The sequence below is a fragment of the Andrena cerasifolii genome, chromosome 1 (genome assembly GCF_050908995.1).
Source record: "Andrena cerasifolii isolate SP2316 chromosome 1, iyAndCera1_principal, whole genome shotgun sequence".
NCBI lineage: Eukaryota > Metazoa > Arthropoda > Insecta > Hymenoptera > Andrenidae > Andrena > Andrena cerasifolii.
The window spans coordinates 8,124,281-8,151,378 of record NC_135118.1 but is presented as its reverse complement, the minus strand read 5'-3'; the positions used below and the strand labels follow the sequence as shown (position 1 = coordinate 8,151,378).

At 43.4% G+C, this 27,098-nt stretch overlaps 1 protein-coding gene across 1 annotated transcript in view; it reads right to left on the bottom strand.

Annotated features, from left to right (window-relative positions):
* Nucleotides 1–27,098, bottom strand: part of Twz (BTB/POZ domain-containing protein twz) — a 56,966-nt gene that overhangs the window by 5,848 nt on the left and 24,020 nt on the right. Inside the window, exons 2-3 of the mRNA XM_076827199.1 lie at nt 16,079–16,162; nt 14,943–15,155 (exon numbers count right to left, since the gene is read on the bottom strand). Coding sequence (XP_076683314.1) covers nt 14,943–15,155; nt 16,079–16,107 — 242 coding nt within the window. The 5' untranslated portion in view covers nt 16,108–16,162. The remainder of the gene's footprint in view (nt 1–14,942; nt 15,156–16,078; nt 16,163–27,098) is intronic.

Here is a 27,098-nt window from a genome sequence, read left to right as displayed (position 1 = left end):
GATTTCAACTTTAAATAGCCGCCATTTTGTTTTAAATTAATATTTCGGAAAATTCTCTCCGTCAACCCGAGGATACATTAATATACTAACGAAATCTTTTTTGTTTTTTGATTTTAGATAATCTGTTTGCGAATGGCAGTGCTCACCGCGAAAGCAAATTTTTAAAAATGCTTCTTGGATGTCGCTTGTTATTTTATTATAAACGTAAATATTTTTCTACGAAAAAATTACCAAATGTTCTTTAAATGTCACTTTTTTAAATGCAAAAACTTCTGTAAGAGTATATGCTTCCGCCTTCTAAAAAAAAATTCACAAACATTCGCCTTGCGCCTTGTTGGGCCGAAAAATAGGTAATTCTTTGTAAATTTTTTGTACAAAAACGGTTCGACAAATCAATTCGAGGTTCGGCAGGCTGTTTTATTGTATCTTGAGCTATTGTTCTGAATTTTTGTGTGACAGTGAACAAAAAAACATGGCAGACAGAGAGAGAGCGTTGGAATAATAATCGAGTGGTTCTGGCGGTGACGAAAAGTACCGCAAGGGTTATCAGAAACACAAAAAGGGAAAGAGATTCGTAATCTATACGAATGTGGCTATCTGTGGTAGTAGATGCATTAAGAAAAATAATAAAAATATTAAAATGACAACCTTTTGAAGAACACGAAGGGCCCTGATTTGAGTCTGAAAAAGGTTTTGCCCCCAAATCGGGGAAACTTCTTTAAATAAAAAAAGGAACAATAACAGATACGGCAATAATTCTACTACCACAGACAGCCACGTTCAAATAGATTAAGAATCTTTTTTCCTTTTTGCGTTTCAGATAACCCTTACAGTACTTTCCGTCAACGTCAGGACCACCCGATTTTTGTTCAGCGCTCTCAGTCAGCACTCTGTATCTGCCATTCCTTTTTTGTCACTGCCACACAAAAATTCAGAACAACAGCTCAAGATACAATAAAACAGCCTGCCAAACCTGAAATTAATTCGCCGCGCCGTTTTTGTACAAAAAATTCGCAAAGATTTACCTATTTTTTGGCCCTAACTAGGGGGCGCAATCCTCCCTTAAAGCCCCTACTCGACTTTCAGCTCTCATAGATGCTACTCGGTTATTTATCCTGTAGCCTGCAACACTTTTCCTAACTAGTCTAATCTACCTGCCCGTCTCAGTCCATGTAACTACATCCAGGTACTCTTACTTTACACTATATTTTTTTTTAATTTACTTTTGCGTTTTCTCGTGTTTAGCTTAAAGTGTTTCGCCGATATTACTTCAAGATAAGTTAAGATTAATTTACTTGCTTATTCCTACTTTTCGTAATGTTTGTTTCGTTGTCCCTGTTTTAGTTTAGTTTACAATTCACGGTTAGTCTTGCCAGCAGCGTCCTTGCCTTTTGTAAATCTTCAGGTTCCTTCTATTACAGTAACAAAGACGATTATTAATAATAAATAAAACCATTAATATGGTGCTATGAACACACCTACTATCGCATCGGTCATAAGCTCTACGATAAGTTCCTGAAGGGGGGGCGAAGAAGCGTCTTCCCAGAGAAATGATAATATCAAGTTCATCCCGCTCTCGTTACGATTCCCCAAAATTTCAGCAGCTTGTAATAATGCTCAGCGGATTATTACCGGGGCCCGCGTGTTCAGAGTGCTCATCGCCGAAATGAAGACGCAAAATGGAGAACAGATACGATCGCGCGGCGCGCAACTATTATATTAAAATATCTTTACCCGTGTCGCTTATTACGCGGGCCGATTTCGATCGCTTAATCCCGTGGCAACGATCGATTATCGTCACCGGCGGCATCGCGGCGCGTCCCTTTTATTGCGGCTGCCACGCCGCGGGAGAGACGCGGCCGCCATCGTTTTCGTGAAAGCCGGATCACCGGCAACGGAGACGGAGGACGGACAGCGAGGAAGCAAGGAGAAAGGTCGCGGTTGAACAAAAAAAAAGAAAAAAGAGCGTTGGTCGAAGGAGAAGAGGAGGGCGAAAGGACGGATTAAAGGCGAGTTCTCTGGCCGGTGACAAGAAAATAAACGCGCAACGACCGAGAGACCCGTCCCAGCGGATGCTGGGTATGCAGATAGCCGACGTCGAACCGTGCCACCTTTTCCGGCTCCTTTAGAAAGCGCCCCGTGACATTTTCGAGCGCGCTGCACGTCTAGCTAGTCCTTTTGCTTATCGTTTCCCAGCGCTCGATACGCCCGTATCTGGGGATCGTATCTCGATATAATGACAGACAGCGTGCTAGCGTTACAATCGCGACGTGCCTACGCCTGTTACGATGAATTTCGTCGCGAGATTAATCTTGCTATAAATTGGCATCAATATAGGCTGCGGTCTAGGCGCGCGACGCGATTTCTGTTCAGCTGTCGTCTGGAACGCAACAGGGGAGTGGTTGTTGGATTAAAAAGGGAGGATTGGTACTCGGGGAGCTTGTGGTGTTACCGCGGGAAAAGTGGACGTTTCTCTTGTAGGCTTAGATTTTCAGGCGGGCACTGATTAGTGGCAGGTGCTTCTTCCTTTCTTTTTGTTGGGGTAACTACGGAGGAACGTCCAGTTTGGCTTCAGCTCGCGTATCTGGGCTTTCACAAGAACCCTTGGTCTGTTAGCGTGAATGGTAACGAGAGCGATTTCGACGAGTTTTTCGATGCCAGCCGGCATGGTTCTGCGTGCTTGGCCGAAGGTCGTCGTAATTTAGCATATAATAGACGAGTGGCGCGGGAAAAAAGGGGCGAGAGGGAGAGAGAGGGCGGTAAAGAGGAAGGCCGAGGTGGGAGAGAGAACAAGAGCTGGATAGTCGGTTGTTCGTGTACCTCGACGGTGCGTTATGGCACAACGAGGGGGAAATACCGACGTAGGTATCCCGTGCCCCCTCGGGCCGGTTCCCATACCTTCCACGGCGATAACATATAATAACGACGGCCCCGTGGAGCCCGTGGGCGATCTGACTTCAGCAGGGAGAGAGAAAGAGAAGACACCGCGGGGTAGGTACGACGCTATATACGTGTATAGTCGTGTACGGAACGGCGAGGAGATCTCGGCCTCCCTTTCTGCCCCGATGTTTTCGACGGCGTCGCGAAAGCCGTGAGCGGCGGATGGAGGGGCACCGGCCGACCGAGAAAATGAAAATTCTGCGAATCTCGTTTCGAGAGCCACGCGTTGCCGACAGAAAACAGTGTGTATCAGGTATTAGAGGCTGGGAACATTGTAGCGGTCTTAATGCTACAGTAGTGGCGCACGCAAGATTTAATCTTGCGGGGAGACGAGTTGAACGGATGAAAATATTTTTAATGCAACTTCAATCAAATTCAGTAGGTGATTATAAAAGTTTATTTAAAGAATAAAGTCCAGTTTTCTTTTCGTTTTATAAAGCCCCTTCTTTGGGGGGGTCTCAGGGCCCTTTGGACCTCCCTCTGGGGAAGCCACTGTGCTACGCAGTCCTATATAATTGCTCTCCTGTTGCTGAAGCAGTGATTTACAGATTTGCATGTGACAAATTTACAAATTTACAAATTCACAAATTCACAAATTCACGAATTCACAAATTCACGAATTCACAAATTCACAAATTCACAAATTCACGAATTCACAAATTTCACAAATTCACAAATTCACAAATTTACAAATTCACAAATGCACAAATTCACAAATTTACAAATTCACAAATTTACAAATTTACAAATTTACAAATTCACAAATCACAAATTTACAAATTACAAATTCACAAATTACAAATTCACAAATTACAAATTCACAAATTTACAATCAAAGTATCAAATTTACAAATTATCAAATAATCATATTCACAAATCTATAAATTCTAATATCATAGGAGCACCTCCTTCATCGAGCACGCTTCACAAATTAAATTGAAAAGATCTGCCCTTCAACTCCAATTTTATTAACAACACCCCCCCTCGATTATTCACATCTGCGATTAAAGCGCGCAATAGGCGAGGCTGACGTAGCAAGATCAAGGCCCAAGTTCGAAGATAAACGGAAGACGAGTAAGAAGATGAAATAGAGGAGGAACGGATGGTGGCGGATAGAAGTGGTGCGCGGCGTGGCGAGATGGAGAACAAAAAATCGAGAAATCACGGACGAGGAACAAAAGGAGAGGGGTGGATGGGGAGAGGGAGCAGGATGTATGCGCTCGCAGGCTAAGAGCGCGTTGTTTGTGGCGATCCTGGCGGGGAGAGGGTGGGTGCGCGGGGGAGGAAACGGTACCGGGGGCGGAGGACGAGCGCCGTGATTACCCCAGGCGATTTCTTGGGCCCACCGACCGTCCGAGGTCCGATCCCGGGTCAGATCCGCTCGCTATGGGAAAACGCTAAACGATCGGCTCACATCACTCAGATTCCTGCTCTGCTTTTGGTGCACGCGCGCGCGTGTGCGCGCTACGTTGCTCTGCCTTTGCACCGGGCTCGATTATGTAGATGGCTGAGCACATTTGAAACACCGAAGATCTTGAGCATCATTGTTGGGAGGTTTTAACATTTAATTAGCATTAGGAATACCGAGCATATGTTTCGAAACAAAATTACATTATTCTACCGATTTTAACTCTTCAACGGTCGAATCTAACTCTTCCGTCGCTCTGGGCAAAAATAATTTTTGCCTCCCTTTACTCTAAATCAGGGGCGCGCAGGGAGCCATTTTTAGCGCCTAGCTGCGAGCAACCCGCCTGTCCCGTTGCTAAGGTTAGAATCGGTGAGGCGAACTGCAGTAGTGTACGTGCATTTGGTATGACTTGAACCCAGCTATATACACTACTGCAGTTCTCCTCACCGATTCTGACCTTAGCAACGGGACAGGCGGGTTGCTCGCAGCCAGGCGCTAAAAACAGCTCCCTGTGCACCCCTGCTCTAAATTATAAATAAATATTTTAAAATATGACTTTTGGCAGTGATGAAACAAAAGCCTTTTGTTTTATAAAAATATGATATTCATAAATTACCAATTAACCAATTTGGCTGCCCCCAAATCTGTCGCTCTGGACAGTTGCCCCGCTTGCACCCCTCTAGATCGGGCCCTGTGTAAATAAAATTTCTCCCGATAGAGATCTTTCAGTTCTACACTTTTATCAGTGGTAATCATAAGCTTAATTAGAAAATTCCCACTCCACCCAATTTGTGCCCCTCTGAAAACTACATACGCAAGTTTCGATCCATTCTTCTCCAGGGACAGTAATATTGGCGCAAAGATGCCGATCTCAACCGCATCACCCTGTATGCCTTCCCTTCTTTAAAGAATTTACAGTAAGTTTTTCCCACCCCAGATATATTATCGTCGTGTCTCTACTCGTTTGCCAAATATCTAGCTAGCCGATATGAAGAAGCTTAACCCTTAACTGGTATACTGTTTTTGGCAAACGTGACTGGTATACTGCGGTCGTGGCAGACCCCAAATAAAAAAGGACACAGAAATTTGTAAAGTCGACACTAGATCATCCTCTATGAATATTTTGTTCTTAGGTAATGTGTAAAATAATAGGAACGTAGAAAGTTAAACTGTTAACTATAAAATTAATTAGAAATTCAGTTGACAAACTTAGACAACCAAATATTTTGCAGCGAACTTTGAGTGCCTGGGGTCATGTGCGACCCAGGATACCAGTTAAGGGTTAAGAGGGGAGGTCCACCTCGAACGGTGAAAACAACATGCTCCTTTGGCAATTTTGTCTAGGAAAGCCGATAAACTTTTATTATTAAACATTAGTTTATTGGAAGGAATATATCTTACGGATATTTCAGTATTTTTTCTGGGAAAGAGTATTGAAAGGTTTGTGAGTTATAGGCGATGCTCGAGATGTCCTTTTTTTAAGGCGCTTTACGGTGACAACCGTAGCTCGGTGCAGGATCATGAAAACTTGAAAATTCGAAATTTCTATGTAAACATATGAAATTATCTAGGCGCCATCATGTCCGATTTTGGAAAAATTATTTTCAGACAAAATAGTGGCTGCGCAAAGTTGAAGCATCGTTATTTGGCAAAAAATCGTTCGTTCATTGAGTGTAAAAAAAATTCTAGGTCGAAAAAAGGAAAAGCTCCCGATAGCGCTTAGATGTTTAACCCTGAAATAAGCCTGCAGAGCCTCGAGTAAATCGGTTCATTAATTTGTTAGTTATGTGTCTCACACTCTTTGAAAACATGATTCTGAGGAAAATGCGTTTAAAGTTTTGAGTCCGAGCGCTACACTGACAAGGAACACTAGTCAATTGATGATGGAATGGCGCAAATTTTTTTATATAGATCGAAAGTATATATTATTTTTTTCTAATTATTATCTATCATTAATGAATTATCATTCAATTACTCTAATGTATTTTCATATAACAGAGATAATTAAATTTGAACTGACAGATTTGCCATTTTCTTTCCCTCATTTCTCTTTTTTCCCCTGTTCTATCTTTGTTGATTTTTCAAGGTCAGACCAGCTGTTGGGAGCATCTTCAATTTGCATTTTCGTGACCTTTGTGACAAATACTTTCGATCTATATAAAGAAATCTGCGTGATTCCATCATTAATTGAATAGTGTTCCTTATGAGGAACACCGACTTACCTACACGCGTATAACTTTGTCAATTTCGGTCGGGTTAACTTGACACTATCAGGGAATATTTTCAAGATGTACTTCAAGAAAATATAATAGTCGAAGAATCGATTTTTCGAGAATTTCTGGGTAGGGCTCCCCCATAACGCCAGGCGGCGTTTATCAGCCGGGTGATTTTGCACGATTCACGGCGCGCTGGTGCGGCGCATAAATAAAATACATGCCGCTGTTCGATGGAACGCGAGCAACAATGGTCGTGCGCGAGAACGAGGCGCCTCGGACCAATACAAAATCGCTTTGTCAGGGCCGAGCAAATTGCACGTGCCGGGCTGAAGGGCGAGGAAACGAGGACTCGGTGGATCTCCATGGGATAGCCCGGGGCCCTTGCAAAGTCTTCGGCCAGGGCTCCCCAGACCTGGCCGGCAGGATGATCGACGACGTTTTAGGGATTACGTGATACCGGAAGCGCAAACTAATGATCGGCGGTTACGTCATCCCTGAAAATGTCTGGAGGAAAGCGTCGTTGTTCACCGTCCCTTAAGATTGATTTCCGAGTGGGATGCACGAGAGGCTGCCCGATGCGATCATTCCACTCTATTGGCTTTCATTAATGGCTGTGCAGCTGCGTATTAGGTTGCAGTCGACATTCGATGAAATATCGAGAAACGAACGGATGTGGAATTCTATATTCTATACTTTAGAATGTATCTATCCATCTTTACTTCGTATGAAGGGTAATGTCCCTTTTTCGTGGTTCTGCGATTTGTAGCGTATTTTGTTGGTGGTAACTGGGACTACAGAACTGTCGAATCATCAGGGGCGGTCGCCCCCTCCCCCCCCCAAGAGTAATAAAATAGAAAAATATTATGTATACATTGTGTATTATTCTGTATAAATAGTTAATATAAATTTAATTATTTAGGCTATGGTATCAGGTAGAGATATTAAAATATAAATTACAAGCGAATTTTAAATATTGTAAAAGAAGATTAAAAAATGTACTTATGTACTTTTACATATTTCGCCCCCTCCAAGAAAGGCTTCTGAATCCACCTCTTGCGAACCACCCCCTAAGATAACGTTAAAGATTTATAGTGGTTAAAAGCAGGAAATGTCCACTCTGGACTGAAACAAAACACGGAATGTGCTTAAGCATACCTAGGCTTCTGTCGCCAAGGGTAAAACAAGAAATTATTTAAGCGGGAACAACACCTTGAAGCCCGGAGAAAGGGTGATTTTTTTGAATTTTTTGTTAGATATCCATACTTCGAAAAAAGGAGAGCATTTTTTAAATCTATATTAATATAGTTACAGTTAAGCGTACGGAAATTAAAAATAAATTAGTTTTACTATTCCTTCCACCCCAAAATGTATTGATTTTTTCGTTAAACTGATTCGAAATTTTAGAACTTTCCCCTTTAAGCTCCGCCGTTTCTCCAAAAATTATTGTAACTAAATTTCCGTACGCTTAACTGTAACTATATTAATATAGATTAAAAAAATGCTCTCCTCTTTTTCTCAGATGAACGCGACGTGAATAAAGTGAGAAACCATCAGATCGTGTTCGACGCGTCGCGCTCTACGGCGACCTCTATAACTTGATTAAAACTGTATATTTTGTCAGACAAAAATTCTTTAATACTGCCCAGTACATGCACATTTAACCCCCTATGAATGACCTTTCTACGAAATATGGATATCTAACATAAAATTTAAAAAAGAATGCACTTATTCCGGGCTTCAAGGTGTTGTTCCCCCTTAGGGGAGGTTCCGGTCTAGAGCACACAAAAATAGGTGATATTTAGGAATTAATTAAAGGAAAACTACTATATATAATTTAATGGGACGTTTTGCATTGTATTAAGGATGTCTTAAGTTATAGAAATATATTTTTTGTTTTATAATTAATCATTACAGACGGCACTGAGAAGTCGGCAAAGTCAAGGCGTCAAAAAATTGATTCAAATCGGTGGGACCTGTATCCCCAAAAGTTATTATCCGATTCGATTGAAACTTTTCTTATTTTGAAGAATATACTTCTAGCTAGGTGGGGGAATAAGAAAAAATGAAAAATGACATTTTTTTAAAAAAATAACGACACTTGAAGTTTGAAATCACTTTCCCCCTATATTTTCGCCCTTTCAACGCCATTGAAAATTATAAATCTTCATTTTTATATTTTTTTCTGGTTTCCCTCCTAGCCAGAAGTATATTCTTGAAAATAAAACAGTTTCAGTCGAATCGGATAATAACTTCTGGAGGTACAGGTCCCACCGTTTTGAGAACACTGTTTCGAGAAAAACGCGTTTAAAGTTTCACGTGAGTGCCGAGTGGCCGGGTGTTACCCATGCATTTGCCGCTACTCAAATGCCTATAACTTCGGGATTATTACGAATTTCAACAAATCCTTTCAAACAAGTATTGCTTAAAGGTTGAACATTCGAAAAATGAAATAAAACAAAAAAATCGACTTTTAGACCGGAACCTCCCCTTAAGAAGGAAATTATATAAGAACATTAAATGCATTGAACCTTATTTCTTTACTGGTTTGACTTTAGCCTTAATACTTTAGTATTAAAACTTAATTTTCTCGATAACGCTGTTCCGTGACAATCCCTACCCCCCGCCCCCTTACTTAATAAATAACTTTTTTGTACAGCTCGAGTCGGTCTCCTTTCCCCAGCGAGGATTGCAAAAATATATATATATATACTTCCACGTCTGCTTACCCGACGTCATGCCTTATCTGCCCGCGATCGCAGCGCTCGATCGTTATTATCATCGTTGCCCATTGTCGGTCGTTCCACGACGGCTGTATAAATCCTCGTAGGTGTCCGTGCTCGGGGTGCGACTATCTGCGATGGGATCTCCGACGGTGTCGTTACGCGTCGACGATGATTTAGCCGGCGTAAATCAATTTCGCGAGTAACACGGGGGAACGAGGGTGGGGCCCGTCTCTGCATCGTTTCTGCATCGTGGGGCGATATCATCGCCGCTGCGAGATCGCCGTCGATGCACGCGTCTCCTAATTGAATCCAAGATTCCTTATCGTTTACGCGGAAATTGATATCGACCGCCCCGGGATCATGCGCGGGCTGAGCCCCGAGAGTACCGTTACGATCGTCCACCGCGATCGCCGAACCGATTTCGAAAGTTTCGCGCGCGCGCGCGCCCGACTTCGCGAATAAATTCGCGACGTTTGCGATTACGGGCGCATTAGCCGCGCCGTAAATCGGCCGTTTCGCCGCGCAACGGTATTCCGAGCCTATCGGCGTATTAGATTCCCGTCGATCGCCTTCAGGTGAAACCCGCCTGACAATCTAACGGGTGAAAGGTGTAAACCCACGTATCGTACAATGCGCTCTATGTATCGGGATCATTGCGACGAAGACTTTTACCGCCTTTCCCTTGCCGCGCTTTTTGCCCCGACACTTGGACGTGTCTGCAAAAATACGCGCGATGACGCGGCGGGGAAGTGTTCGGTTCGCTTCGGCGGGAATAAGGCCGCGCGACGCGGGAAACCGAACCCTAACCCGTACCCGGTTCGCTACGCCGTATTGTTGAGTAACCCGTCTAACCGGGTAACAGAAATCATCCGTAACCCGAGTAACCCGGTTAACCGGGTTAACGCGGTTACAGTATTACGGTTAAAAACATAGTTGTAACCATGTGTCCAAATACAGATGAATTTTATTTTAATATCGGAGACTCCTTGGTACGGTGATGCATGCACGTGAAAGTAATAAATATGCGAGGTCAAAGATTAACTTGGCCGCGCTGAAATCGCGAGCGTTTGCCGACGCACAGTGTAAGATTTTGGACAAAAATCGCTCGACAGCGCAAATCTTGACCGATTTCGATCAGTTTTGTTTTAAAATACTCGCAAAGGATTCAGCAATGACGGAGCATAGCAATAAAACCAGTATCTATTGGTCTAATCTATAGAAAATAGTATTTAGCGTAACATAACAATAAAAGCATAAATGAATAAATTTTGCAGATTAAAGATATTAAAAATTAATTATTTGTAAATTTAATATTAACTATAAAATAAAAGTTTACTTTAAATTTGCAAAAATTTATAAAAATTTAGACAAATGTTCTTTCCTTCTTACAAAGCTCCTTCTTTGGGGAAGAGCCGAGTTGAACGGTCGAAAATATTTTTTAACTGCATATTCAACGAGAATTCATTAGGTGATTATGAAAGTTTATTTAAAGAATAAAATCCAGTTTTCTTTTCTTCTCACAAAGCTCCCTCTTTGCAGGAGAGCCGAGTTGAACGGATGAAAATATTTTAAATGCAAATTCGATAAAATTCATCAGGTGATTATAAAAATTTATTTACCGAATAAAATCCAGTTTTCTTTTCTTCTTACAAGGCTCCTTCTTTGGGGGGGGGGGTGGGGTGGGGTGGCACTGCCACCCCTTGCCTCCCTCTGGGTGCGCCAGTGAACCCATGTAAGTATGTATATAATATATCAAAGAGATATCACATAGAGAGATGAATGCGAGATAAGCGAGGAAGGCGTAACATAGTGGCACAGGGACACGCAAGAACCCCGACCGGAATGTTTCGCCGGTCGCCTGGATTTTCATGCGCTCCTCTCGATAGGATCTCGCGGCCGGCGATCTCGCGATACACTTTCGACAAAACAATAAGGTAGACGGCGTGTAATGAGGGAGGAAGGTGCAATGGAGCGTGCCGAAGGAGACGGCGGAGAGGCTGCCCGGGCGGTTTTCTACGGGATATTAGCCGACGGCCGGGGTCTCGCCGCGTTCTCTCTCCTCTCTCTCTCCCGCCCGTCCGTGCGTCACGTCGCGAGACTTATCCTCGGCTGTCGTTTACAGTCGCTTCCAGCGTTCGCGGCTATTAAAATCGGAGGGCAGGGTACACGAGCCTGGCCGAGGATCGATTGGAAACGGACCTACGGTCCAGCGGCTCGATTAAACGACGATGCGCGCACCGCGGGAGAACGAAGGCCTGCCTATCCGTCCGCGCCTCGACCCACCTCTTTCTCTTATTTCCACCGCCGATCTGGTGCCAGATGTTGCCCTTATCTCTGCCGTTTATTAGTGGCCATTATCGCGGTAATTGATACAGATTGGAGGGAGGCGATCGTTGCACGCTCCTCGATGCACAGAGGCGTTTAATTGATTTTCTAAAGCCACGGCTGCTCGCCACTCGACCCATTCCTCTTCCCTCTCCTCGAGGAATTGAAATATCGCGCGCCTACTCGCGCGTAGGCAGATCGTTGGCCAGCGACAGGGCGCTTAGGCAAGCTCGTCCGCGAAATCCATTGTTCCCAATGACCGGCACGTGTAACGGGACTCGACGGCGAATCCTCGCTGGGATCATCGTCTCCGGGGAAATCGAGGCCCACTGACTTAGTTGGCGATTTCGTTATGCGAAATAAGACGATCACGGCGGCTTGTCAATTAGAATTAACTTTCCCGTGGACGGGCGCGGTACTAACGATTCTCGCAGACGACGGGGCCACCTGATATCCATCCACGTCCGAGGTAGTTAGCGTGTGGTCGATCGTAACGAGCGGCCGCATGAATATCGTATGGGTAACTGGATCGCAGTGACATTCTGTGTACCTGCAACCGTGCTACGCATGCATCCGAGTGATTTTACAGCGGATATCGTGGGAGAATCCGAGGTGGAGAGAGTTGCCGTTGTTTGGCCGGGGTTTAGCAACGATCGGCTTACACTGTTCGCTAGTGAACTAATGGCTGGTAAACTTTTTAACCCTTCAACGACTTGGCGCGATATAGGTAGTTACTGAGGTATATACACTAGTTTTACTACCCGGCTTCGCCCGAAATTTAGATTCTGATTTTAGACGTGCAAGTTTTTTTTTATTTTTATTTTTTGTGGAAATGGTCGCATTCGTCGGGATTAGTCAGGCATAATGTGCCGAGGCACATTTCGTGATCGCAGAATTTATCGTTCGAAGCTTTCTGCTTTATGTAGGGCCCAAATTTCATCCCCGCGCCTAATTTCGTCCCACTGTATTTCTCGATTCCTATGGTTGCATTTTCAGTGTCATCTGGTGGCAAATTTTGCGTTAGTGTACGTCAGTATTCTGACAGGCTTGCAAGTAACAGGTTACATGTTTGTGCGTTTGGGAAGGAGAAGAAGATTTTCCAGCACGGCGAGTTCTTACAGACTTCAGTATGATTGCGCGTTACTCGTAGAAGTGAATATTATTTCGAATTCGAAGTTGTAACACTTTCCTCGGGCATATATTGTAGTTTCTTATACTGTTGTATACCAACGCCAAATAAATTTATTTTTCTATAGTTTTAGTATATTCGTTTACAGATAGTAAATCTCTCTACAGATAGCTCGTTCTACAGATAGCGATAGCAAATATCTTAAATTCCTTTTCCTGTAATTTCATTGGTCCCTTATTACTCATCCTTGTACCTTAGACCCCCAGGTTCTGAACCACCAAAACCACCTATACATAACACGCAATATCTCTTTCAACTCACTCTTTACTCTTGTTCTGAACAGTCTCGACATAATAGTCTAGCTCCAAAAATCACGCGAAAAAAATCAGGATTTCAACTTTAAATAGCCGCCACTTTGTTTTAAATTAATATTTCGGAAAATTCTCTCCGCCAACCCGAGGATACATTAATATACTAACGAAATCTTTTTTGTTTTTCGATTTTAGATAATCTGGTTCCGAATGGCAGTGCTCACCGCAAAAGTAAATTTTTTAAAAGGCTTCCTGGATGTAGGTGTTGTTATTTTATTATAAACGTAAATATTTTTCTACGAAAAAATTACCAAATGTTCTTCAAATGATGCTCTTTTAAGTGCAAAAAGTTCTGTGGGAATGTACGCTTCCGCTTTTTCAAAAAAAAAAAAAGAATTCACAAACATTCGCCTCTTTTCGGCCGCCTGACTAGGTGTAACTTCTTAAGCTTATATACCTTCTTACTCCTGCAGACTGAAGGGAATCCTTTACCGTTTAAAACAATAAATAAATAAATAAATTTCCATAGGTGGTAGAAAATTTGTCCCGATTACTTCAACATTTTACTCGGACCTGATATTCAGCTAGAAGATTCTCGCGGTCAAGAATCCATTGATAGTAGAAATACCACTTAATTAATGAAAAGCGAGGTCCGTGAGACTACCGCAGGAGTAATACAGTAGTAAATTGCACTGTTCGTCGCTGGAGGATCAACAGGCGATGATCATGTGTACGTGTCCGTTGCGCGAAGGCACCTCATCGAACCGATAATTAGCACTGTAATAGTGGTTCGTTATCGCGAGGGGTTCGGTAGATTTTTAGCGATTGTAGCGATGCCTGGCTAGCTCTGGGGATCATTCGTGGCGATTAGAGTCTCTCCGCTGCGCAAAGTGCAGTTGTGGCTTTCACGTTACGTCTCTTTTTGTGCATAAAGTACACGGGTATATACCGCAAATAGCCTTTGGACACTGTCGGGCATGGTAACGGTGTGCCTGATTGCGGGCGATATGTTCGCTCAGATATTTCCCGCTACGAACATCCTGGAGCGTTGTCGATGGTCACGTTTCCGCGATCCGGACATCACGCTCCCTTTCTAACTCTCTCGCGGTGCAATTCTTCGCGCTGCGAAGACCGTTTCCACGGGAAACCCAAGATGGCTTTCCGTGTCGCGAAACTACGTTAGACGAGGATTCTACCGCGACGAACACTTCCCATTCCCCGTGAAAAACTCGATCTCCCGATTCCAGGTATCTAATTAATAATCAAAGACGATCGATCATACAGGGGAGACCGGGGCAAAGCGGGGCGGAAAAAGTTTCAAGTCCAATAAAATTTTTCCCTTTCAAATAAAAATATTTGGAAATAGATTTATAATATAATTAAAACATCACTATTGATAAATGACGAATAGCGATAGTTAAAATAAACTTAGAGTATATTAAAAATCAACTTGAAAGAAATGATGCAAGAGGTATCGCTTTACCGCATGAAAATTTCTAAATATATTCTATTGTTAAAGAATAAATTAGGAAAGCTCATTTCACCCCGAGGTTCACTTTGCCCCAGTCTCCCCTAGGTAACTCAGCCGAACTCGACCATTCAACAGAAGACAATTTATACAGTCCCGTTGGAATGGCATCCAGCGTCGCGAGCGTGACGATGCGTCGTAAAAGTCCGCTATCTCGCATACATTATCGTTAGATTTCACTTTCCCGCGCGTAATAAATTAGAATGACAGCCGCGTGGTCGTCGGGAGGGAGGGCCGGGATCCGAGCTTTCCACGAGTCGCGAAACCGCGCGGCAGCTTGCTGTGGCCAGGTTACGAGCGAGTGGTGCTGATTTTTCGCGTGCCGCAACCGCCCGGGTGAAATTCAGAGCGTGCATGCTTACTTCGTTAAGGTTTCCAGCGAGGACGTGTATATGGTGCCGCCTACGTCGATGTGAACTGGCGCTGTGTACCTGGAGGCAGCAGCCACGCAGGGTATCCCGGTCATCTTCTGGTTGTAAGCCGGCGCGGCCGGGGTCGACGGCGTCGGCGGCGTCGGCGACGAGGAGTTCGACATTGTGGGCGACGTGGCCGGCGAACTGCTTGGCGACAGCAATCTGAGGGAGACACTTTTTACATTAATCACCGTCAGGGGCTGTTCAGTGAGGTATCGGAGCCAGCGATTCGATCACAGATACCTCGTCTACGCGGAAGAACAACGGGGAGCATGGTTAACCCTCGTCAGACGGCACAGGTACAATTGGGGAGTTGACAAAATTTTTAAAACTGTTTAAAACTGTTCGTTGTAATAAAATATGCTTGTAAAAAAATATTAATTTTTTGCTACACCTCTAACATGAAAAAAAAATGTAATTTTTATTTGAAGTAAAAAAATTGCCGCGAAAACGCGCTGCATGGTCACGCGACCATTTGCGACGTCAACGTGCAGTAAACACAGAGTTGTGGTTTGGGAAAGTGAGGAGTGAATTTTTCTCACGAAAATAATGGCGAATAAAAATTATTATCAGTACTGTGCTGTTCCCTGTTGCGGGAACACTTCGATACGTACGCCGAAGAAGTTATTTGTTCATGTTCCGCTGGAAACAAATATTCGCAATACGTGTACTCGGCAGAACAGAAGTCTGGATTTGTAGCGAAATAGCTAACCACCATAATAGCGTCCAATGTTGGTAAATTTGTCACCTTTAACGAAGTTCTTTTCCATTGCCAATAATAATATATATATATAAGTGTCATACGTCGCTATATTATTAGGAAAATACTATATTAATCTCCATCGTTCGTCGCTTCGAGTAATTAATTATTCCCATTCGAAAGCTGATTAGAGTAATAAGCATAAGATTCTATTTCTCTCTAGAGAGAGAGTTATCTAAAAATTCAGGGAGAATTATCACCAGTTCTTAGATGCCCACAAAGAAGTCTGTAATTTGGAAAGGGGGTAGCTAGTTTTTCAAGCGTAACACGTGTCGTAGCTCACCGTCGCTTTTTAGAAAGACAACTCGAATAAGCATATATTTACCTCATCTTAATTTGAGCGCTAGGAAACATATTGCGTTGTGCCAGCTCCGCCTTCGCCTCCTTTCCGTCGGCCTCACATTTCCGTCTGTAATTAAAAATCCATGTTAAATCGCGTACCTTCAACACGATCCTATTGAGAAGTATATCGATCATGCTCTCTGCAAGCATTGACTCTCACGTATCCATATAAAAAATATACCTAATTCAACTGCACACCTACGGACCACTACGAATTCTAGCAGCGTCCAGAATAATCGATTATCCTATCTGCGGAAGTGGTTCAAAAATGATAACGCAGTCATTGGGAACTGTACTTAGTTGCCACAGTAGGTTCACAGGCAATTTGATGTGCAGCCGCACGCAGAGGCTGATAAAAATCGAAAACGAGAGGCAACAACGTGTTCTGGAGCAGGATTTCCGCTCGACGTTGCAAACCTCGCGGTGTGACGGAAAAACGATGGCCGAAACGCGCTGGTAACACGTTCCCGTCGGCTTTCTCTATCAAGGTATCGGTATCGCTGACTCCCACCTTCGTTCCCATCGTCTATGCCCCCGCTTTATCTCTGTCTGAATTCCTTGCGACTGGCTTGCCACGATGCGTGAATTCAAAAGCCACTGGGGAAAGCACCGAGACCCCTGCACACTCGACACCGTGTGGCGTGCAGCTTTATTTACAAAAGGCTCGCCTTTACAAACACGCGTGTGCCAGCGAAGCCAACTTCTTTGTAGAGATTGTGGTTGAAAAACGAGCCGAGTGGAATCAGCGATGCTGGGTTTGCGAGACGGAGGAGAAACGAAGAAAGGGGAATCGCCATTATAGGCATCATTGTCATTCGTTTCTGATCAAAGGCGGACATTGGAATTGTATCGGAGAAGACTATTGGTAGATCAGAAGTTAAAGTTGGAGTTGAAAGAGGTTGACAAGATTTTTAGTTTGGATTATAATATGCAACCCCTGGCAATAAGTTTGGAACCAAACGCAAAAATACGAAATTAACGAGAAACACCAAGATTTCTTATGTATAATATGCAACGGTATATATATGAGACGCGTGGTAATGTTAAATTGGTCTATTTTAAAGTAAAAGCACCAAAAATAATTAAGAATTTTCTTTATTATATAATACAAAATATGGAAGAAACAAAATGTGTCTGGGAAATAAGTATGCAACGGATCGATGTGTCTGGAAAAAAGTATGGAACAATATAAATTTGCAAAGAGATTAACAATAATTTTGTTCAGTATTTATATTACCTAGTATTTTCTGACATGCATATTAGTTAGTTACTTCGTGGTTTTCATTTCATTATTCTGTTTTCAATACTCTTTTGAGACAGGAAACAAGCAAGTCGAATGAATAAAATTTATCTAACGATTTAAAGTGACGCATAATTGCATTATTGAAAGAAGGTAATACTCGGCAAAAAGTCGCTGAAATTTTGAATTGTAGCCGAAGTGCGGTAAGTAAAATAAAAGGAAAATTTAACGAGACGGGCAGTGTGGTGAATCGCAAAAGAGGCGGACGTCCGCGCTCAACTTCAAGAAGAGACGACAGACAAGCTGTGTAATATAAATATTAAATCAATCATTGTTAATTTCTTTGCATTATATTTTGTATTATATAATACACAAAATTTTTAATTATTTTTGGTGCTTTTACTTTAAAATAGACCAATTTAACATTACCACGCGTCTCACATATATACCGTTGCATATTATACATAAAAAATATTGGCGTTTCTCGTTAATTTCGTATTTTCGCGTTTGGTTCCAAACTTATTGCCAGGGGTTGTACGTTTTAATTTCTTAAAATGCTGGATTTGTGGCAGGGCGCGTTTCGCATGGTGAAAATCCTCTGAACTCTTAAATCTACTTTCAAAGGTGACTCCCACCTGATGTTCAGAATAAAAGTTAGCTTCCAAGCTGCGTACCTACTATAATCATCGCCACATATAATTTTAAACACTTCAACTTGAAATATCTTCTGCCCAAATACTGTGCCCCGAGTACCTAGGTACTCCACGTCCTTCCACTGGAACGTGACTTTCCCTTTGCTTCCTCTACCGAGAAGCTTGAACTTACAAACTTTAACTTTACCCAGGAACACGTCCACGTCCCGTATCATTTCTGCGATCGTCATTGCAAGAGTTCATACACATTTCACGCGAAACCGGCCCGATCCTTTTGCTACCCCCAAGCAGAATCCTTTCGCGCTTGGATCACTCGCGGACAACTATCCTCCACATTATTATGCAGAAGTCGAAAAACGGTGTTCGCTGGCCGTCGACATTACCGCGGAACTTTCCCCTCTAACGAGGTCGCGCCGGCGTCGATTTCAACGGCGCGCACAGCTCGATTTAATTTATCGATCCTCACGGTTGGTCGCGAGCGACGATAAGGCTGATTTAGCGGGGCATTGTTTTCGGCCGAGCCGCCGACCCGGAACGACTCAGTCCCGCTACGCCGCCGGTCTACGCGGAACATTAACCCGCGATTTTCATATGTATTAATAAGGCAATTAACGGCGAAACAATATTTAACGAGCGTCGTCCCGACCGAGGGAAAACCAACCCCGGCTGGGTCCGACGAATGGGAAAACTGGAAGGGATGGTCCGGCCGGTTCGGTTCGGCTTGCGGTTTAAAGAGGGACCCCAAATTCATTTCCACTCTGTGTACACAGGAAACTCGCCGCGCTTTGTTCCTCGGCCGTTGCTGCGGTGTAGGAAAACACGAGTGTTTTAACTGGGTAACAAACTTTATTTCAAATAATGGAGACTCGCTTTCAGGCCCGGGCTTATCTTCATTTCTTCGCTGGCCTTCTTACAGGTAAGAGGATTCACAGTTCAGCAGGTAGGGTAGACTGGCGCTTAAAGTCCGGCGGGCAAATAGTCCCGAATAAAAAATCTCCATTCGTAAAACAGTCGATTGAATATTGCAGCGTAACTACGTCGATGGCAAGGGTAATAGGGAGGACGACAGAGTCGCCAGTCGTTGTGGGCCTTTTTTGTTGTGTTATTAGAAGTAAACTAGAGCTTAGCAACGTATAAGGGGAATACGATAAGATTGTATGTTACTTTAGTAACGTGTACATGACATTGTTTATTTCTGAATGATAATATTTTCGAATCTATATATCGGCGAAACTATAGAGGTACCATTGGGGCAAAAAGTCCCGTAATTATATTTCTACTTGTATTTCTATTTTTCGGTTAAATAAGTCATGTTAAAATACTAAAAAGAGTAGTTGTCTTCGTCGAAGCAAACCAATTAGTAAAGTCATAAATGATCTATCTTTTTCCCTGTTTTTTTTTTATATTAAAATAATTTGAGTTTAAGAAATATGGCCAAAGTGGTTAGAAGAGAGTTATTTCTTTATGTTGAGCTACGATTATTGTGCGATTTTTTGTTCAAGCTGAATCTCTGTCCTGTATTTTCATTCTTTTGTTTAAGAAAAGGTTGCCGTAGTAATTCCTTTCACTATTTTATACTAAAAGAAATTGCCCGGGGCAAATCGTCTATTTTGATTTGACACACATTTTGTGATGTAACTCAACGAATAACAACACTATTCACCAACAACTTTGCAAAAGTAAAGCATAATAGTTGCAGTTTATGCAAAACAGCGCCGTATATCTCTAGACTGTTATGACTAAATTTTACATAGGTTTATATGAAAAACAGGACTTTCAGCCTCACCCTACCCCAGTCCGTTCGCGGAAGAGGCATCCGCAGGACTCGCAACGCATCCTCCCTACGCAATCACTAGGAACAAATGGAAGCCTTCACAGTTAATCGGAGTCTGTTCGATTTGAGCGCGAAGGCGAATAGAGCGGCCGAATGCAGCCGCGACGATCGTTTCGAGCCATGCGAAAGTGCCTCGGGCTGCTCGCCGCACTACCTCGGGGTGTTTGCTGCATGGCCCCGGGCCGAGGCCAAACGCTATCGGTCCAGAAAAGAGAATTCGTGCTCGGTATGGACGTCGTTCCGAAGCATGCGAACCGCCTGGGGCTGTGCGGCATATTGCCTTGGGCCGATCCGAAAGTTGTCGGCCCATCAAAGAGAATTCGTGTTCAAGTACGGACACTTCTTCTATACATGCTCCTTTCTGTCATCCGGCACCGGGTGTTAGCTTCTTAACCAGCTACGTTTAGTTTACCTGAACATTTATCACGCAGACAATGATTGAAAATGATTTAATAGTACTGGTTCTCTGTGGACCAGAGGGTTGACTGATCAATTGCTGAGAGGCTGCTTTATCACACAAGCTTGGTACTTGAGTTGAGATAGTGACTTGCTAAAAATTAAGTGGTAGCTCAAAGGCCGTTCGTCCACGGCCCCAACGCAACTGCAATTTGACTAAGCAAGGAACTTAAGAGGACTTAAGAGTCAAATGCAAACGGAAAAGAAGTTGTGTTGGCGAGAAACAAAACCCTGCAAGCGATTGACGCGATTGCATGCATTCGTTTTTTGGTCAAATTGGAACTGCATCGCGGCGCTGGATGACGGCATTAAATGGATAGGTACCAGGAATGTTTGCATCCTCTGGTTTCCCAACCTCGCAAGCGTTGATTTGTATTCGTAATTACATATAATTAAACACAGATTCGATCACGGGAATGTCCGCCCAATTCCCATTAACATCCTCTAACCAAGAAAAACTGCAATAGATCAGATCCACCACGTCGCGATTTTAAGGGGCTATACCTGACTAGGAGGCCGAGAAGAGGCAATTTTTCTTGAAAAAGCGGAAGCATGTATTTTTACAGAACTTTTTGCTCTTAACAGAGCAACATTTAAAGAACATTTGGTAATTTTTTTTGGTAGAAAAATATTTACGCTTATAATAAAAATACGACACCCAAGAAGCCTTCTTAAAAACGGCGAGCAAGGCATCTCTAAAACTACTGCACCAATTTTTCTGAATTTTTGTGGGTTTACTTTTTATATAAAAAATCTACTGAATGACGGAAGGATTTTTTTTCAATGTATAGCTTCGATTATATCAACGAAAAATGGCTCCATGGTTATCACTAATGGCCGTTTTTCGTTGATAAAATCAAAACTATAAAGTGGAAAAAAATCCTTCCGTCATTCAGTAGATTTTTATATAAAAATAAGCCCACAGAATTTCAGAAAGATCGGTGCAGTAGTTTTTGAGGTGTCTTGCTCACTGTTTTTAAAAAGGCTTCTCGGGTGTCGTATTTTTTATTATAAACGTAAATATTTTTCTACCAAAAAAAATTACCAAATGTTCTTTAAATGTTGCTCTGTTACGAGCAAAAAGTTCTGTAAAAATATGTGCTTCCGCCTTTTCAAAAAAAATTCACAAACATTCGCCTCTTTTCGGTCTCCTGACTAGGTATAACCCCTTGAATCCCTTGACCTCACTCTCCTTTCGCGATCCGATCGCTTCGGCCGCGTAGAATCGGCTCTGCGCCGCGCCGGGGTAGCTTTTCTCGGGAATAAATCATTGTACGACGCGGCGACGTTAAACCAACGTCGTATAAACACCAATAAATACGCGGCCGTGTATCGTTGAAGGGGGTATTAAAGAGCCTACCCGGAGTACATACCATCAACCACGAAACTCGAGAAGGAAAGAAGGTTCCCGCCTTCGTCCTCGTCGCCGAGATATTTATTTTCAGCCTGCTTGAGCTGGAGGTTCCTGCGACGTCGATGGGCACGAAGGTAGAGAAAGGGGGACTGGTTTCCCTTAGCTCGTCCCCCTCTTCCCTTCTTCTACCTCTTCTTCTTCATATCCTCGACTTGGCCCGCAGTGTATATACCAGCATAGCCGCGGGGACCACGCTGAACGCTATGCAGCGACTTTTCTCCGTTGCTCGAAGAGGTCGCCGAGCAATTCGCATCTCCTCCGACTGCGGTTGCGGCGTGGACGCCGGTCCCCGCGACTCGGAGGCCAGGTTAAGACGAAGGAGCAAACGTTGGCGGAGCGGAGCAACCGTGGCCATGCCCGACGCCCGGGGGCCGTCGTAGTTGTCTCACGCTGGCGTTTACGAATGTAGGGTAGCGGACGAATGCCGCGTTGTTTTTCCGTTTGTATCTACTCTTTGGCCCATATATTTTAATCGACACTGCGGGGGAATGAGGTCGCACGAGGTGGGCAGTGATTCTTCTTGGAAAGAAGGAACGTAGGCACTCTTGCTTTTGGGGCGGAATACCGTGGGAGTAGGTATGTTGGATGCCAGCTGACCATAGGGGACAAACATCCTAAGGACTAAGCATATGCCAGCACATCGCGGCTGGACATCTTTACAAATATTGTGTAGAGCACAGTTCCACCGTCCTAGTTCCTTTCACGCCACCCTTATCGAAGTTTAATACAAAAGTACAATAGAAGCAATAGAACATTAACAAGAACAGGGTGACAGATAAACCGAATGTAATCACAAACGCGCAAGAAATATGTATATGTCGATGCGTCTGCTTGTAATGGCGTCTGGCTATCGAATGACAGCTTGACAGGCGATCGATCCGATCGCCTTCTTCTCGCTGTCCTCTTGTTCTTGTCACGAGCACCAGCAGGCCCTGGATTCCAACCAAAGGGTGCTCGCAACAATAATCTCATTCCAAGATCCTAAGATATTCAGATCATTGCTAGAGTTTAAGAGCGGAACCCCTGTCGAGACGGCGATCGAAGACTTCTGAACAAAATCTTCTTGAAAGTACTTAGAACTCGTGATGAACGTGTTACACTCGAATCCCCTGCTACGGAATCCGACAGGTATATAAGTAGGGTAGTTGTGCTGCGAGTCGTTTTGTAGGAGATAGCGATTTAAATTTGGATCAAGGGGATTCTATAGAATGTACAACATACAGCTCGTGTTGAACTGAGCATATTACCTGATACACTAAATGTTTGGTTCTTCTTTTCTGTAATGTAAGTACGTACTCGCTGCTTCTTTGCAGCAGAATCCAACGTATACCATGTACGTACTAAGTTTCCTGCAGGCAGGGATCCCACCTCGAATGGTCTACCTAATTGACTCACATCTTAATCTCGAACCTAAGCCACAAGTAAAGAGTGCTCATATTTCTATATCAGACGGACGAGAGAGTTTGCATCCAGCGGAACATTTGATGAATAGTCGAACCGCGAAGATACTGGCTCGCAGCCGCGGTAACGATCATCAAGATACAAGCGCCTTTGGGCAATCGATTGGCGTGCATGCAGGTGCCTCTAATAAAGATGCAGCGTACAAGCGCGCAAGTAATTAACCTGTATCGCGATCGGAATCGATCTAAAAAAAAAAGGTTAATTACCGAGACGACATACTCTAGATTTCATTCGTCTTCCGACCTCGTTCGTCGGAATAGAAAATTAGATAACCGCAACTGACTCGTCTCGGCGATACAGAGATACGCTCGACCGTCTCCGCTCCGCCTAGATAGGTAACGTTATTCACCAGTTCGCGATTTATTGCGAACGTGGGGGAGAAAGATTAACGGGGAGAAAGTGGAGAAGCATCGCAGCGACGATTTCAGGAACAGCTGTTCGGTCGCCGTGGCGCCTCGCATCGCAGAAAAGAAGTCTGTTGTGTGTGTGTGCGTACGATTCCCGGCATGAATATATAGGTCATCGATATGCATATACAGGCAGGATAAGCCAGCCGTGCATTACGATAATGAACACGATCGCCTGGAGGGTATCTATTAAAGGACACCTTGATGCTCGTAAACGACATCTTTGAAATATCGTACGTAGTAGCAGACGCGAATAAAAGTGTCCATGGACTATTAATACCATGTATATGTTACAATCTACAGGAAAATGAGAACACAGGGGATTCAGAATGTCGTGGCAGGAAGTAGTATCGACCCGCGTCGATCAGACTGAAAAGTAATATGTACCTACGATCTCCAGCTAGGGAAAAATGCATAAAAGAGGGGCTGCAGCTCCAATTTTGTTGAGTTTCAGATATGTTGTAGAGAGGAGGATCCTGAGTAATGTGCACTTTGCCCAAAGCGTGGGACGATCGTGGTCCAAAAGTTATGAAGGATTAAAATTTCCGTATATATGTATGTTTTATACGATGCATTTGAAGTAGATTCGGTAATGATACAGACGAGCTCACTAATTGTAAGTTACCAATATTTTAGAATGCTTCGCTATATGTCACGAGGTATGGATATAGATTTGGGGGAGAAGGCCCAATTTCAGGAAATTCTACAAAAATGCAGAAATTCGGTGCATTTTCTCGCGTGGTTTATGAAAAAATTGTTAATAATTTGTTTTGGTTTTTTTTTGGTTTATCGACGAGAGGATGCAATAAACTGTATGTATGTACAAGCGCAACTTAATTGGTTGAATGGTTTCTGAGCTATCGTCCACACCGTGTTTTGTAAATGTGAAAAATGTGTTTCCGAGACAAACGCGTGCAAAGTTTTCGCTCTAGCCGCGGGCATAAAACTGGTCTGTATGAGCCTTCAGTGTTTGAATTTTAGCCGGACGCTTTATGAACAGGTTTTCCACACGACGCACTATCGATTAAACCTAAAAAATCGATTTTTTGTACCGATTACACAAGGCCCCCCCTTAAGGGGACCTTCCGGTCAAACCCCTTAAAAAATAGGTGATCTTTATGAATTTTTTACGAGAAGATGTTATAACATAGCCTACAAATTATTTTTGGCATTTATTGATACCCTCCTTGGGGTGCAAAAAAAAATATTTGTTTCATGTTTTTGATCTTGATGTATTTTCTAAGTGACGCTTAGTGCAAGCGCTGCCAAAAAGAGATGCCAAAACGGTAACCACGAAATTTACTCACAGATTCGTCCAAAGTCAAAAATTCAAACAATTTCTTAAAGTTTATTTCAATAGCTATCGCAGCACTCCTCGCTGGGGTAAAAAAGACCAAAACTACGATGTTGGTGAACATTTGAACAAAGTAGTGCAAAAAAGCGGGTAATTTTCCGGACAAATGTGCAGATAAAAAAAAACCCGTGCTCAAAATATTACGTTATTGGGTGCTGCGATAGCGAGTGCAATCACGAATCAAGTGCCTCAAGATTTTTTTGAATCAGTTCATTAGTTTTTCTGACATCGTGGTTACCGTTTCGAAATATCGTGTTTCGAGAAAAACGTGTTCAGTGTTCTCGGCTCACACCTGCGTTCGGAGTTTGAATTTGTTATGTGATTTTGGTGTGAAACTTTCACAGGGCATTCTCGGGATGTTATACTACTACAAATATATATATATAAAAATCGATTTTCTGAAAAATTTTAACCGGAGGGTCCCCTCAAGGGGACGAGGCATTCAGAAACCCGATTTTTTTATTGCATTTTTCGAAAGTGCCATCTATTCTCAATAAAATGTCGCTTAGTTTATATTCATATTCGCAAAATTGTTGATTTAGCAGCTAAAAAGGTCAAGCGGTAACTTATAGCGTCGCCTTTGCTCAGAAACTGTAAACGCGTTTTTCTCGAATCTTTTTTCTCTTGGTTTTCGGCTAGTTCCGAATGAACGGAGGTTCAGATCGACTTGAAAAAAAAATACAGGATGTGTAAAACATGTGCCATTTTCCGCCAAACCTCTGATATGGTCCGTAAAAAATCGAGATTTTCATCAAAAAATTAAATAGTCGCGGATTTTTAGTGGCGCACAAACACGATCGATTTTTTCTTGAAATAATCGCCGTTTTTCGGCCACCAATTTAATAATTCTGTTTTAATTTTAGTTCTTATCGGTTCAGCGGAAAACTACGGATGTAACAAATAAGAATTACACCTTGAAATTGGATTACGTCACTTTTTAAGACCAATATTACAGCGAAACCACAGAAGAACGTTAAAATGTTTACCAGTCAGCACCGCCATTTTTAAAGCACATGCATATTTCATACCACTTTTTTCAATCTCTATGATAATAAACATTGGGCAAAAGGATACATCTGAAATTGCCTTCATTTTCTTACAAATACATGGAGAAGAAAGTGCTTCTTTCACGGAAAACGAACCTAGTCCCCCTTAACCCTCGGTTGTCACACTGCGTGAAATTGACCCTGCAATTTTTTAAGCAAAAAAAATTTTTGCCGGCACTCTTATTGCTTCAAAATTTTTTAAGCATGATGACACTTTAAATGTCAACTCTCAACGATGGGCATACATTGTACAATGTTCAAACTTTACCCCAGAATTTTTGCGACTTGATTTAACAAGTAGTTTTTAAATAACAACTGATTGAAAATTGACAGGGTCGAACCCAGTGTGACAGCGACGTTCGAAAAAGTAGATACGTGCAACCGAGGGTTAAGGACGGCTCCTGAGATGAGGTATCAGAAGGGAACCAGAGGTAAGGTGATCGCCCCTTGGCTCCGGCTATAAAATAATTCTCCACGCGACAACGCAATTAATCATTCCCGCCCATACAATAAGACAGCGTGTCCAATAAAGAGCAGCCTCGGCAATAAGCCTGGCCTGCCTTTCTTACCAATTCTCGCCAGCTCCGAAGCGCACCTCGCCCGGCGCGACCCGATGGAAACGCGGAAGTAGAATAGGACGACGTAGAACAGCCGCGCGCGGTACGAAGGACGAGCGCGCGCATTCTTATTACCAGAGGATCGTTGTAGCCACTTTGTTGTGTTGCGCGGGACAGTTGTATGCACAGTGCTGTGCAGCAGCGTGCTCCAAGTGACCAGCTGCATGCACGTGCGCTGGCAAGATGAGCGTGGCCCCGGGGGCTCGTACGAGAAGGCGTCTAACACGTTCCGAGAGGACACGCGCGTGTCCTCAGCGCGTGCACCACGTCGCGAACTAGAAGTCTGCCCGGCAAGTTTGCGTGGACGGTGGACCGCCGCGGGCCATCGTCGGTATGCAAATTCGCCTGTTGTCGAGCGATCGACCGCGCGTTTCCGGAAAACGTGTCGCTGCGCGTGAAAATCTCGCCGGGGAATCGCTCGCCAAGGAAAGCTTGCTCCGCGAGCGTTTGATCTCGCGATTGCTCGTGGCTCTCGAAAGCCAGGTGGGAGGGGAATAGTTTGCGCGATGAAAATGTCGGTA